We start from the raw sequence: 13,933 nt of genomic DNA on the forward strand, positions 1-13,933 counted from the left end.
CATGTGTAGCTTGCAATCCTTCTCCCCCTCCTGTGCCTTTTGGAAGCTTGTTGCTGAGGCCTTGGGGAATGAGACGGCGGATGCCTGTCCACTGGTGGTTATGTGTCTATAATGCAGCTGCTGTCTGCCTGGAAATGCATGGACATTGTCCTCTGGTGATGATATTGTTGGTCTATCAGGGGTCTCCCAACAACTGACAGTGAAATGAATTCCCTGATATTAGGGCTATTTAAGCATCCCAGAAATCCTATGGAACAATATTTATATTCCCTTTGAGCAGATATGAAACACGAGACTTATGTAATTAGCCTGAGGTTCCACAGGCTGGATTTGAAACCAAATCTGCTTGACTCTGAAATGAATCCTCTTATGATTATGTTGCTCTGCCTTTTTGAATCCAAATGCTTATCTATAATAGGATTCTCTTGCAGATGTGTTAATTTACTGATCTGCATTGTGACTACTCAGTAACAATCGCTTTATTGCTGTGATTTTTAACTACACCAGTGTTACATGGATACATTTTTGTTTTAAAACATTTCGATGTTACAAACAAACTCAAGTTCTTATAGCCACCCCAACCCAGTTCTCTATCAGAGGTAAACCTCATTTACCAGTTATTTGTGTTTTTATCTAGATTTTTATATGCATTTTTATGTACACTTACATAATACTTAGTGGAAATATGTTGTTTTGTCACATCCAAATATACTGTGTATGTGCTCAATATATTATTATTCTTCAGGAGGCTTTTAAAAAATATTAGGAATATATCTTAGGGTGTTTTCAAGGTCAGTAACTTTGATATTTACCGTATTCTTGAATGCTAATATATATATATATATATATATATATATATATATATATAGAGAGAGAGAGAGAGAGAGAGAGAGAGAGAGAGAGAGAGAGAGAGAGAAAGAGAGAGAGAGAGTGTGTGTGTGTATGTCTGTGCACACACAATAGACTTTATCTGGTCTTTCCCCTAATGACTTTCATTCCATTTCACATGAACAAACCTGCGGTGATTTGTAGGATGTCATGTCTTCTTAGAAGTCAATTTCTTTCTTTTTCTCTCTACAGTAGGGTTTTCTTCCTTCCCTGTATGATATAGACAGGCCTCTTGGCTTCCAGGTTGGGTTCTTTTGACCTTCTTGAATCCTATTAAATATAACAACCCAGGAAGCCTGTTTTCTGAACTGAGCTACTTTAGTGAGTTTGGATGGGTTCACACAGGGATCTGCATGTTGGTTCCACCCCATATACCTCCGTCTTCTGTCGCAGATGAGGTAAGTCTGAGATGGTGCTACTGTTGGGTCCACATTTTAACTGATCTAAACCAGGAATCCTGCAGGATTCTAGAAGGCTAACATCCATTTTTCTGCATTTAGAACATGGTGATGGCTCTCATTCCACTAGCTGGTTCAGGAGGAAATAGAGATGAATTAATTATCTTATATCATTGTGCTGCTCTTTGTGAGACTAGATAATGCGGCAATGGAGTCCTATGTGAGAGGAGGTCCCTGGGAGCTGTGTGAGCTCTGTCCTGGCAACAGCCTTCCAGTGGTTTTTCTAAAGCAGAGTGGGACCAGTACACATTCGGAGAATGAAGCTGTTTCAATCGCTTGCTTTTGGCTTGAGGTCTGGAATTAGTTATCTGTGGTAAAGCTGGGCTTCTGCCATTGCAAAGATACAGTTGAATGTGGCTTTGGGCACTGGCCCTCAGATGGAGAGGGAGCAGGCCAGAGGGAAGTATCAGTGGTTTTCCATCACAAATAATCTCTGGGCAGTGTTTTTCTGGCACTATGCTGTGGATACTCTTGACCCTGACCTTGGAGTGGGCTGTGGCTTGCCACACACTGGAGCCCCTAATTGACTGTGGGCTTGGATTGTTGTATCTTAGTGCAGTGCATACAGCAGAGTGGCTGGGGGCTGCTTCTCAAGACCTGGTACTTTTAAGTATTATTCTGTCGTGATTCTCAGGAGCTGGACCATATTGTTCTTTCATGTTCACAATTGGAAACAGTGGCCAACAGTCCTCTAATGATTTATTGAGCATCCATGTGCCTAACCTCTGAATAAGTTAAGGAGTATAATAAATCAGAAAAAGAAAACAAGGTGATTGCCCTAAAAATAATATAATCTGAGGTATTCATAAAAATGACAGCCATAGGCATTTATGGAATGGGGCTTTTAACAGATGCAAGGTGAGGTGTCTGACTCCTCACTATTGAATTAGTTGCAACTTTGATGTCTGAGTTGAGGTTCAGAGATGTGCACAGTTGTGAGTCCACTCCAGTCTTGCTTTCTCTTCTTAGAGCCATGCCCTGTAGTCCCCAGACCCTAAAATAATTTCATTTCTTATTTTGCTTTTAAAATTGTAGAAAAGAACAGAAGCACTCAGCACATATTCAGAGAATAAATAGGGAACTCCTAGGTGCTGTTGATATAAATGCAAAAGAGGATGTGGGCTGGAGCTGTAGGAAGAGTCTTCACAATGCAATCAGTGCTGGTGTTGGGAGTCATAAAGGAGAAAGTCCAGACAATAGCCTCCATGAGAGAGGGAAATGGGAGGCAGAGAAGGCAGACAGACCATGGTAGTCTCAAACACTAGGCAGGACTGGCATTTGCCATGATGTGGCAGCCAGGCAGGGATGGAAGAACTAGGGCCTCAGTGATCCTGGAAAGACTCTTGGGAATTTGTCTTAGAGTCAAAGCAGTGTTGGGGCCTGGCTGGGGCTGGATAGAGGTAGGGGCTGTCATTGCAGTCAGCTAGAGTGGTGGCTGTCAAATCATACCTCTCTGTTCTTGCACATGCAGTCTCCCTGGAACACAGCCACACCTGTTCACTCATGAATTATGTTATGTTTGTTTTGGGTTACAAGATACAGTTGAGGATAAAAACTTCTCAATTTACCATGGGGTCACATCATGATAAATTCATTGTAAGTGGAAAATGTCGTAAGCAAAAAGTGCACTGAATACACCAAATGCAGGAGGCACAGATGGGTATGTTGTATATAGGATGGCATGCAAAACACAAATGAAATCTCCAAAAAGTGGTGGGACACAATGCCATTTGTTTCCCCTTGTGAGGACTGGGTGCCATAGCTGGCTGCTAGTGCTCAGCCCCAGGAGAGAGTATGTGAGCACATGGCTGGGAATAGGTCAGATTCCAACTCTAAGTAAGGGTTCTTTTTAATGTGAGTCTCTTTCGCTCCATCGTGAAGTAAAAAATAGTAAATCAAATCATTGTAAGCCAGGGACCACTGTAGTTGTGGCAGAGGTTTACAAAACCTAAAATATTTACAATCTGGTTCTTTTACAGAAAAAAAAGATCTTTGCCAACCTGAGCTACATCTACTCATAAATACCAGAAAGGAGAAGCCTGGTATGTGGTAGTTGTTATAACTGATAGATATGAGATAACAAATGCACAAAATGAACAAAATAATACTAACAGGAAGGGGAACTATCACGGCTGTGGTCACTTGCTAGTTTTAGAGTCCATCACACAGAAAGGAGTCCAATAAGAAGAAGCAAAGGGACGAATAAGAGACTTAAACGGTAAGGATGACTTACTTTTCCAGAGTTCAGGGTCAAGAGGAGGAGAGAGAGAAGGGGGCTGAGGGGCTCAGATGTAAGCAAGGAGAGTGATAACGGGTTCTGAGAAGTGTGCTTGCTCTGATACAGAACATCTGGCAGCCCCCTGAGAACTGGCAGAGAGCCTTCCAGAGCCCTCTCACCTCTGGCAGGAACGTGGCATTGGGAGCAGGGGTGCTGGGCTGCAGCTCAGCTCCATCAACAGGCTGACTGGGGTACAAAGGCAGAAAGTTTTTCTTGTTTTAAATAGCAGCCATATGTTGGTTGCCAGCCCACCATCTTCATCAGAAGTTCATAAGGGGCGTGGGAGCTTGCTGGGTAGATAAAAAGTAGCCCATGTTCATACCTCAATTTCTGCTATTGTCACTGGGAGCCTAGAAGAGGAACCAGGGGCTGGGCAGGGCCATTGTAGACTGACAAGTGCTGAGGCCTTCTGAATGCCTGTCAGGAGGAGACAAGGGCTTAGGTGGCTCAGACTAGGATCCAGGATCCCAGAATAGCCCCATGCATCCCTGAAAAGTTGGAGAGGTGGGTGGGTGGACATCCCATCCACGGGGCAATGTCAAGTACCTGAATAGTGTGAGTGTTCAGCCAGAAGATGCACAGGCCCCTGAGCAGGGAGAGGAGCCAAGGAGGAGAATTGTCTCTTTGGAGCTGCCACCTCTTTGGAGAAAATGTTGTCAATAACCAGTAGAGGAGGAGTTTCACATACAGTGTGACATTGTGATTTCACATGAAGGTGTCTCCTCAGGAAAACTTATTTACACAAATGCATAAGAAGTCTTGTGTAGCCATGATGTTCATTGTAGCATCATTTGTAATAGCAAATTTTTTCAGAAATTTTTATTTTTTAATTTTATTTATTTATTTTTTTATTGGTTCTTCTTTCTTTTTAAAATACTTATTTTTCAGTTATAGTTGGACACAATACCTTTATTTATTTAGTTAGTTATTTTTATGTGGTGCTGAGGATCAAACCCAGGGCCTCGAATGTGCTAGGCAAGTGCTCTACCGCTGAGCCACAACCCCAGCGCCTTTTTTTTAGGTATGGGAAAAGGAAAAACAGTGGAATGAATCTGACATAACTTTCCCATGTCCATATAATAGCAAATTTTAAAAAGGAAAAAAAAACCCAAAACATTTCTAAGTGGTTGAATGGAGAAGTAGACAGTTTATTCACAAGCTGAAATGCTATACAGTAGCTTAAATGAATGAATTATTGTTAGGTGTGTCAACATGGGTGTATTGCAAATATTGAATGTTGGGTTAAACGATCGAGCTGCAGCACATAGATCCTATGCAATAGCATTTACAAAAATGTAAAAGTACTTAGAAAGGTTATTTTTCAGGTGAACACAATCAATTGTTAAATCTTGTCAATGCCATGTAATTGCCAACTCATTGTGCTTTTCTGTGTGTTTGAAATAATTCATAAAAAATACAGAAAGAAATAGAGAGAGGGAAACACACATGTATGTGCACAGGCACGCAGGGCAGTGGAACGGAGCTGGAGGAATCAGAGCCAAAGCTCAGAAGCCAGAGCCCTATGTCTGTGTACATCTCACGCTGTCTTCCAGGTCACCTGTGTGTACCGAGCAATTCAAAGTGGAACCTGGCATAGTGCCGGGCTCATGGGGTCGGGGGTGCCCTATGCATGTGTGTCACGGATCTAGCCATCTGAACACTTCAGGTTTATAAACCTACTGTCAAGGTTTGGGAGGCTGTAGTTTTACAGTAGGCAGGATGAGCTATTTCTTCTTTAAGTGACCCCCCTTTCCTGGCAGATGTCTGGATCCCCAAGTAGAGGATAGTTTGCTTTTTTTTTTGTTAGAGTGAATTCTGCAGGTACAGTCTCTGGCTATGAGGCCACACCTCTCTGCCATCTGCCCCTCACCTCAGGCCAAGTGGGCCCACAGGACGCTGTGGTCAAAGCGCTGCGTGGTGTCCATGCTGGAAAGGACAGAGTCAAGGGCACCTTTGATTCCACAGGCTTACTGGCTCCTTGAGGTGGGTTCAATGAACAGCACTTGCTTCTGTCAGAATGAATGAGCAGAAACTGCCGGAGGCCTGGAGGAGGCTGAGACAGAGAGAGCTTCCTTTATTGGGAAGTCCCTACTCTCAGCAGCCACTTTTGGAAAAATAGCAAAGTCAGTGTGAGTCTGTCGTGCAGCTTGCAGCAAGAGAGAGCGTACACATGGTGCTAAGCATACTTCCTTTGATGAGGGTTATTTAGATTCTAGAAGAAAGTTTGTTGTGACATCAGTCATGCAGGGAGCCCTGAGAATTTAGCTCTTACAAGATGTTTGCTATAGATAGTATGAGGAAAGTCTCTTCATTGGAAAACAGCTTAGCACTATGTTGGTGAGATAATAAAATTTAAGGTACCGAAGGGGCTGTATGGTTATCTGAGTTAAACCTCCTGCAATAATGATAGAATGGGACCTGACAAAGATTCTCTCCTCCAAATTCTGGTCAGGCTCTTCTGAGCTCTTTTTTTAATGAGGCCCCAACCTTGGGCATGTTCTCAAGAGCCCAATTTTAGCAAGAATCCTGCTAAGTCAGGTTTGTCTGAGAATCTCCTAGCCTTGATATCTGATCAAAGTCCTCATCCTCCACTGCCCCCCAGGTAACATCTGATCACCCTGGCCTGCGTTTAACAAGAATCCTATTAGGATTATTAGCAAAGAATTACCCTACCCTGTCCGTAATTTTCTATCCACTGACTCTGCCCTCCATTCCTTGACTATAAATTCCACTTTTCCTTTTTGTATTTAGAGTTGAGTCCAATCTCTCTCCTCTACTGCAAAACCCCATTTCAGTGGGCCTTATACGTGTTGCAGTGGTCTTGAATGAAGCTTACCTTACCATTTCAACAAGTGTCAGAATAATTTTTTCTTCCACAGGTTTAGAGAAGGGACTTGTCCAGGGAAACACTTTGAGTCATTTTAGAATCAGCCCTGGAGTTGGATTTTCAGATCTAATGTTTGGTGTTCCTTCTCCATACATGCTGTCTTTATGCCTTAAGGAACATAAATCAAAAAATAATTCATTCTATAAAAGATTTTATTTGGATTAATAAAAGTATGCAACTGACAGCCTCTAAAGATTATGGTTTGTCTCCTGCACTGCCGCGGCGAACACCATTTGCCCGGGGCGGTGGTTGATTGGTCATTTAACATTAATTCTAGTATGAGTGAATTACAGAGCCTTCCTTGCCAGTAGACACTGCTGGACTGTACCATTCTGCATCAGTTGTGCCAGCATCCAAAGTATCAAGTGTGTTTCCTAGGTGTGGCTATTTGTTGAGTTACCACTAACTTTAGTAGTTGGGTAAAAACTTGTGAGTATGTTTGGAAAACCTCATTCATTCATTCATTCGCTTTCATAAACAAAGACTAAGCCAACAATACAAAAGCCAACTTATTTTGTACTTTCTTTGCACGTAAGGGAGTCACAGTCAAGGAGGAGGTCTCAGAATAAAGATAGTGCCACTCAAATGACAGGATAAGTGCTAAGATAGAAATATGTGCCAAGGGTCACAAGAACACACAGGAAATTGTGTTTAAGCTCCTAGTAGGAAAGTGAGAAGGGCCACAGGGTTAGAGTTAGATGTTGAAAGCTGGAGAGAAATCTGCCAAGAAGAGGAAGTGGGGGATGGCTGGTTCCGGCAAAGGGAATGAGAGGTGCAGAGGTGGAGGGCAGTGGAAACACAGGACATGTTTAGAAGGGTTTAGTGAGGCTTCTGAGAGAGATGTAGAGAAGCAGGTGGCTGGAAATGGGTCTAGTGAGAGAGGTTGAAGCCAAATTTTACACGACAGTGCTTGTAAGATGAAGCTGGACTGCACACATGTAGTAGTTGATTACTCCCAAGGAGCAAGGTGGACAGATCTGGGCCATTGAAATACAACCTGTTCACAGCATGAGGATGGGGAGGGAGAACACCTGAGTTGGGGGTTGTTGCAAGACCCATGGCATGAAAATGGAAAGGACACTAGGGATTGAAGTTATTTAGAAGACAGAAGCTTTAAGAGTCAGAGAGTCTGAACTGGTTTCGAGAGATAAAGGCAAAAAGCAAGATTGGGAGTGGTTCCCAGAGCCCTGTGCCTGATGTATGCAGGAGACAGAGCACGAGGATTCAGCTTTTGGGGGTCTGATTATTAAAGTTAGCAGAACTGATGCCCCCATGGAGCCAGTAGCTTAAGGAAGGAATTGGAGATCCTGAAATTTGTTTATTCAGTGAGTGAACTGCCTGTGTGATGCATAAGGCCTTCTGTGTCTTCTGGGGAAAAAAAGAAATGAACAAGTGCCTTTTAATTTTCATTTATTATTTTAACATTTCAGTCATTTCCATTTATCTGCATCCTGTTAGGAGCTTTCTCATGTTTGGTGTTTGTTTTGTTTTTTATCCTTTTAAATTTTTTTAAAGAATTATTTATTTATGTACGTATCTATTTATTTTTTTGCATCCTTATGAGTGTCATGTGAGATTAAAGTATTCCCATCTTTCAGGTAACCTGAGGCACCAGCAAGTTAAGTAACTTGCATCTGGTCATGAGAAGAGAGCTGCAGGTCTAGGAATGAAATAGATTTGCTGTAGCCAACGTTCACATTCCTCCTTATCCTAGTCCTCAGTGATGCTCCTTATCCTTGAGGAGTCTACCTTGTGGTTGGGGAAACAGAAAGTAAAGGAAATGATCATGACCCTGTTGCAGAGTTAGCAAAGAGGCAGAAGGATGGGGGAAATGTGTGCGGGTACAGAAGAGAGGTGAATGGTATGGGAAGAGGGCTAGGGAAGCCTTCCTTAGCAGGGAAGGTGAGGGTGGGCATTTTAGCTTCATGCTTGAAGACAAGGAATCCGCCAGGTTGCATGGAGGTGGAGATAAGTCATCATGTAATTCTGCTAACTGGTCTTCTCCAGCTAACCGTGGCCTAAAGTGGGATCACAGTAGAGAGGTAAGGTGGATAAAGTCTCAAAGAAAGGGCAGGAGTGGGTGGTTCCAACATCAGGTGGAGCCAACATCAGGGGAGGCTCAGAGCCAGAGTCAGGAACTGAAAGAGAGGCACAATACAGATGGTCACGTGGTCATTTGATCCCAGAGAAACCAAGTTGATCTCTAAAGCCTGAGTTGGAGAAGTGTCTCAAGTTGAGTCAAAGGAGGTGGGAAACTGAAGACATGGGTGGTCTGGGAAGAGGGAGGTGTGTGGTTGGTGGGAGCAGGACTAGGTGGAAAGTGTGGATGGATCGGTGGCCACTCACATCCCACTGTTTGCCACCTTTTCTCCTTTCTCCACCATGGGAGAGCAGGATGGAAGAGAAGGAGTCAACAGAGGTTCGCCTGCCTTTGTTCCTTGAGCTTTTACCTGTGTTTACAGCAGTGAGGCCAATCCACTAGAAATTAGGCTTAAAGGAGGAGCAGGTAGCTCAAAGGATAACTAGGTTAGGATGATGAACTGCTAGAAGCAATTCCCTGCCATTGACTTTTCACGGTGGACCACCATGGACCATTGTTCCTAAAGGTCTCTAAAGCATCGGACCTTCTGTCCAGCAGGGTCTTATTGGGCCATTGGACTGCACAGAGTCTTGAGCACTTCCTGTTTCTATGAGGGACCCCTTATTTCAGGATTGGTAGAGGAGGTGTAAAGTTGATTGCATTCTGTGACCTCAGGAGACAGTCTGGCCTCTTTCCCTGTGGCCTTCACTCCCCACCCTTGTATCGGGGGCTGGTTGGAGGGAATTTATGCCCCTGCTCAGCACCCTATAGAGAGCCACAGAGTGAGCCTCAGGGGAGGCAGGCAGTCTCCAGTGGCTCCTTTTATCGTACAACTTCACAAAGGGCAAGAAAGTAGGTCTCTGTGAAAGGCTAGTGGTGAAGGGGAGCAGGCTCAGGTAGTAAGCAGGTGCATTAGTCTAATTGCTCTTCTCAAATTAATGGGGCTTTTTATCTCTGAAGAACACTTTTAAGCACTCATGTGATTTGGGAACAAAGATACAGGTCAGGGGACAGCCTGGCTCCCCTTTAAACACAAACCCCATTTGATAAAACAATCTCTCTCTCTCTCTCTCTTTTTCTCTTTTACTGCAGGTCAACAGATTACGGCACCACCTATGAAAAGCTGAATGACAAAGTGGGTTTAAAGACTGTCCTCAGTTACCTCTACGTCAATCCCACCAACAAAAGGAAGGTAAGAGGCAGGGTCAGGAGGCCCTGGACTCTCCTGCTGAGTCGCAGGGCTGCTTAGGGCCAGGAGTTAAGAAAAAGCCCAGTAATCATGGAGTCACTTACAGAGTGCCTGATTTATATGCCCAGAACTTCACATACAGTGTCATTCTAACAGCCTGGAGAGGAACAATAATAATAATATCAACAGCAGCAGTACAGCCACCTGTGAAATTATATAGCATGTAAAGGGTTCCCCTGTGCCAGGCTCACTGCTGAGTGCTTTGCATGTCTTACCTCATTTGTGCTAACAAGGAATCTATGGAGTAGACGTGATTCTTATCCCACTTCACAGGTAAAGAAGCTGAATCTCAGAGACACTAAGTAATACTCCAGCTTAAATCAGACAGTACTAATCAGCAGACCTAGAATTCAGGCATGGGTCTGCTGGATTCTGATTGAGTCTTTGCACAGCCTCCACCTTGGTCTAGTTTCTGAGAGAACCTTATTCATAGGGAGCCCCTTCTTGCCAGGGGAAGGAGAGGTGGCTTCTGGATCTGCAACTTTATCCTGAGTTAGTTCTGAGCCAGAGGGCAGTGCTGGTTCTCTGGATCCTTTGCTTCTTTCTTTCTTTGGGACTAGCAAGCAGGGTGACATCATCTAAGGTCAGGCCTTGGCCATGGGGACCTACTAGGAGAAGGAGGCCTGGATTCCATGGAGCAATGGTTGGTGATAGCAAATAAATAGTGTACCATGTATTGAATTTGGGTAAATGTGATCTTTATCAGCTAGGAAAGCTCTCCTGTTTATAAATTTAGGCAGACCTCCACCAAAATGGCCATTTAAAGGTTATTTCAATTTTTCTAAAAAGCTAAAAAAAAAAAAAAATTACACTTTCAGGCTTTCCTCTTGCAGTTCAATCTCATTTCTCAGTAGTTTTGCAAACCCTTCCTCCATCCAGGTCAGCTCAGGAGTGAACTTCCTCACACAGTGCACATATCTCTGACCCCTGATTCCAACATGGTAGAGCCCAGACTGTGGTTGCGAATGATTACTTATGCAGTTCAACACAGAGCAGCTCTGACTCCAACCCTTAGCATCTTAACATACATCCCATCTCTCCTCCCCTCAGTGCCCCCTACATACCCACAGCAAGGAGAGGAATTGCTGGCTCCTGGTTTAACACCAATGATGGATTGATTAGCCTAAAGGTCTAGCCAGCACCAGGGCTTCCCAGACCCCCAGACTATGACATTGGCCAAATACCAAAGCCTTGATTATTAGGATGGCAGTGGAGACCCCCTGCTACTGGGTTTAGTTGAGCAGTTAGTTTTCCAGGTCTCAAAGGGTTGTCATGTCTACATTTTCAGTATTGTTATTTGAGTTATAGGATTTAGAGCCAGAAGGGATTATACATTTCATCTATTCATTTGTGAACTGTGACCATGTTACAAATGTGAGTCAAGTTATAGGTCTCCTCTTAGAAACTTGTCTCTGCCACAAAAGTTTTCATATATAATGAGGAGTTTAGGAACACCCCAAATCCCAACCAGGAGTCCAAGATGTCAATGGAGTCTTGGTTAAGGATCACCCATCTAGGCTGGGCATGGTGGTGAACACCTGTAATCCCTGCAGCTCGAGAGGCTGAGGCAGGAGGATCACAAGTTCAAGACAGCCTCAGCAATTTACTGAGACCCTACATGACTTAGGGAGACCCTGTCTCATAAAGGAAAAAAAAGGGGGTGGGGTGGGTGGGGCCAGGGATATGGCTCAGTCGTAAAGCACCTCTAGGTTAAATCCCCAGTACCAAAAGAAAAAAAAAAAAGAATCATTTGTCTATAATAACAGCCTCATTTTACAGATGATAAAACTAAATCCATGTGTCTAGGTAGAAAAAAGAACCAGTATCTGAACTCAGGACTCTCAATTCTCAGCACAGAGTTATTCACATCAGTCTATACTTTTCACCTTTTCTTTCTACCTAGTGGTAGCCCAAGGGGTCAAAATTGCTCCGTGATCCAAAACTAGCAGCTGTTACTAGTTTATGATGGACACATGATGAAAGTTGACTGAATAGAGTCAGTGATAATCTGTATTAATTCTCCCTCCACCCTCATCTCCTCAATGAAGAGGAAGCTGAGGTCCACCCAGGTTACTCAACTCATTAGCGGCAGCTCATCTCATGACTCCCACTCTGGTTTTCTCCCCATCTCTTCATGAGTGACTTGGGGTCAAATGGAGCCCCAGGGGGAGTGTACCTTTCTCAGGGAGCAGGAACTGGGTGTTTGGCACATGGTGGATGCCCATTAGCCCTGATCTCTAACCTCTATCTGGACAACAGAAAGGCCAGTCATATTTTCATGGAGGTGACAGATGAGCTGGTTTTGGAGGATGTTTCTCTGTGGCACAGGTAGGGTCACTCCTGCTCACATCTAGTTTAGTTTCCATCTGTCCTGTGTGTCGCCTCTTGGAAACAATCATACTGATGCCTCTTTTGGTCTTTTGCTCTTTTCTTCTGCTCCTGTCAACTCTCCTTAGTGCAACTTAGAAGTTCTTAAAAGTGAGAGAGAGGAAGGGCAAGTAAAGTCTGGTGCTGTGGTCTGGAAATGACCAGCACAGAAATGCAGTCCCCATTTGTCCTTCTCCAAAGTGACAACCAGGCCAATGGGCTTTCTGAAGCAATTTCTCACAGGGATTATTGCCCAGTAAACAGAATCCAGGTCTATTTTACTCATCTAATCTGAGCAACATCACTAAAGTAGAGCGAACTGCCACCTAGGAGACACTGCCACCCAGAAAGTCGACAATACACACACACACACACACACACACACACACACACACACACACTCAGATTGGGGAAAGACAAATGACAGGCTGATGCTATGAATATATATATATATAAATGTTCATAAGGACCCTGTATGATACTAAAGTGTTTTCTGAATCATCCAAGGAAAGATGAAATTAGATCTGTTTCATTGCACCAAGTGGCTTAGATTGTATTTGGAGACTCAGGATGAGAATGACACATACATTCTACATGATAGCTTTGTCTTAGAGTGTTGGGTTTAGCAGAACTTCCCTTTCTCCACCCTCTTAGGCAAAATGACAGGTTGATAGAAATGAAAATGTTCTCATTTATTAATCGAGAGCTTTGCATCATTATGACTTTATAGTGCACTTAAAAAATCCTTCTTATATTTATCTGGAAGGGTAAACCTGTGGTCACCTGGATTCTTTTGATTCTTTCAGTACCCAAATTATCTTTAGCTCCCCATGTTCACCAGCCGCTAATGGCAGTGGGCTCCAGCAGATTTTTCGGTTAATCTCGTGGAAGCAGTTGCTTTTCACCTAATGAGTTATTTATTTAACAGTTGGCTGCTGCTTTCCTTGGAGGCTATGAATACATCAGATGAGATCTGTTGCCCCTGGCAAAACAGTAAATTGTGCTTGTATTTATATAGTTGCTCCCAAAGCTAACTGTTGACTTTCTTAACACTTTTTTTTTGACAACATAAAATCTCCAAATACAGATAGCTAATAAGCCATTAGGTAGAAACAGAAGTGTTTACTTGCATGTAGTTTCTTTCTACCAGTAATACTTTTAGTTAGCAATAAGAGCACCTACTTTGCTAAATTCCTTTTTAGGAGGTTTAGCTGCATTGTTCTCTAATCTCTCATCCACTTTAGAAAGCAGGCACCATAAGGAAATGGACTCCAGTAAATTACTCCTGGGCCCTATTACCATACACGATGGATTTGAAACAAGCTTTCCCAGTGGCGTTTTTTTGGGGGGACAAATTAATCAAGATACATTCTGTAATGCTGGGCTTCCTTATGGGAATTGGGGTGTGGGCTAGTGGCTACTGTCTTTCTCACAGGCAATGAGCATGCTATATTATCATATTTCTAAATGAGGGTATTGATATGAAATGCTCAGAGCTGCTCCAGTTGGAGTTGTTCTAGACCATCTCATGGTGTGGTGGCATCAGCATTATTTTAATGACCTTGACCTGGCCTGACTGTATTTGACGTGAATTCTGCAACCCTGGCTCATTGCCTTTTTCTGGTCATCAGCCTATTAGCTCATCACCTGGGTTTGAGCCCAACTTTGTTAAGAGAGCCCAGCATTGCTGGATGTTTTTGAGCTTGGCACTTTAAGATGAAGAGCA

At 43.4% G+C, this 13,933-nt stretch overlaps 1 protein-coding gene across 1 annotated transcript in view; it reads left to right on the top strand.

The window, feature by feature from the left end:
• Positions 1-13,933, top strand: part of SORCS3 (sortilin related VPS10 domain containing receptor 3) — a gene marked incomplete at both ends in the record, with an annotated part of 577,733 nt that overhangs the window by 250,099 nt on the left and 313,701 nt on the right. Inside the window, one exon of the mRNA XM_081268651.1 lies at positions 9,684-9,783. Within this exon, the coding sequence (XP_081124777.1) occupies positions 9,684-9,783 (100 nt within the window). The remainder of the gene's footprint in view (positions 1-9,683; positions 9,784-13,933) is intronic.

The sequence above is a fragment of the Spermophilus citellus genome, assembly GCF_964194105.1.
Source record: "Spermophilus citellus genome assembly, chromosome: 15".
Lineage (NCBI taxonomy): Eukaryota > Metazoa > Chordata > Mammalia > Rodentia > Sciuridae > Spermophilus > Spermophilus citellus.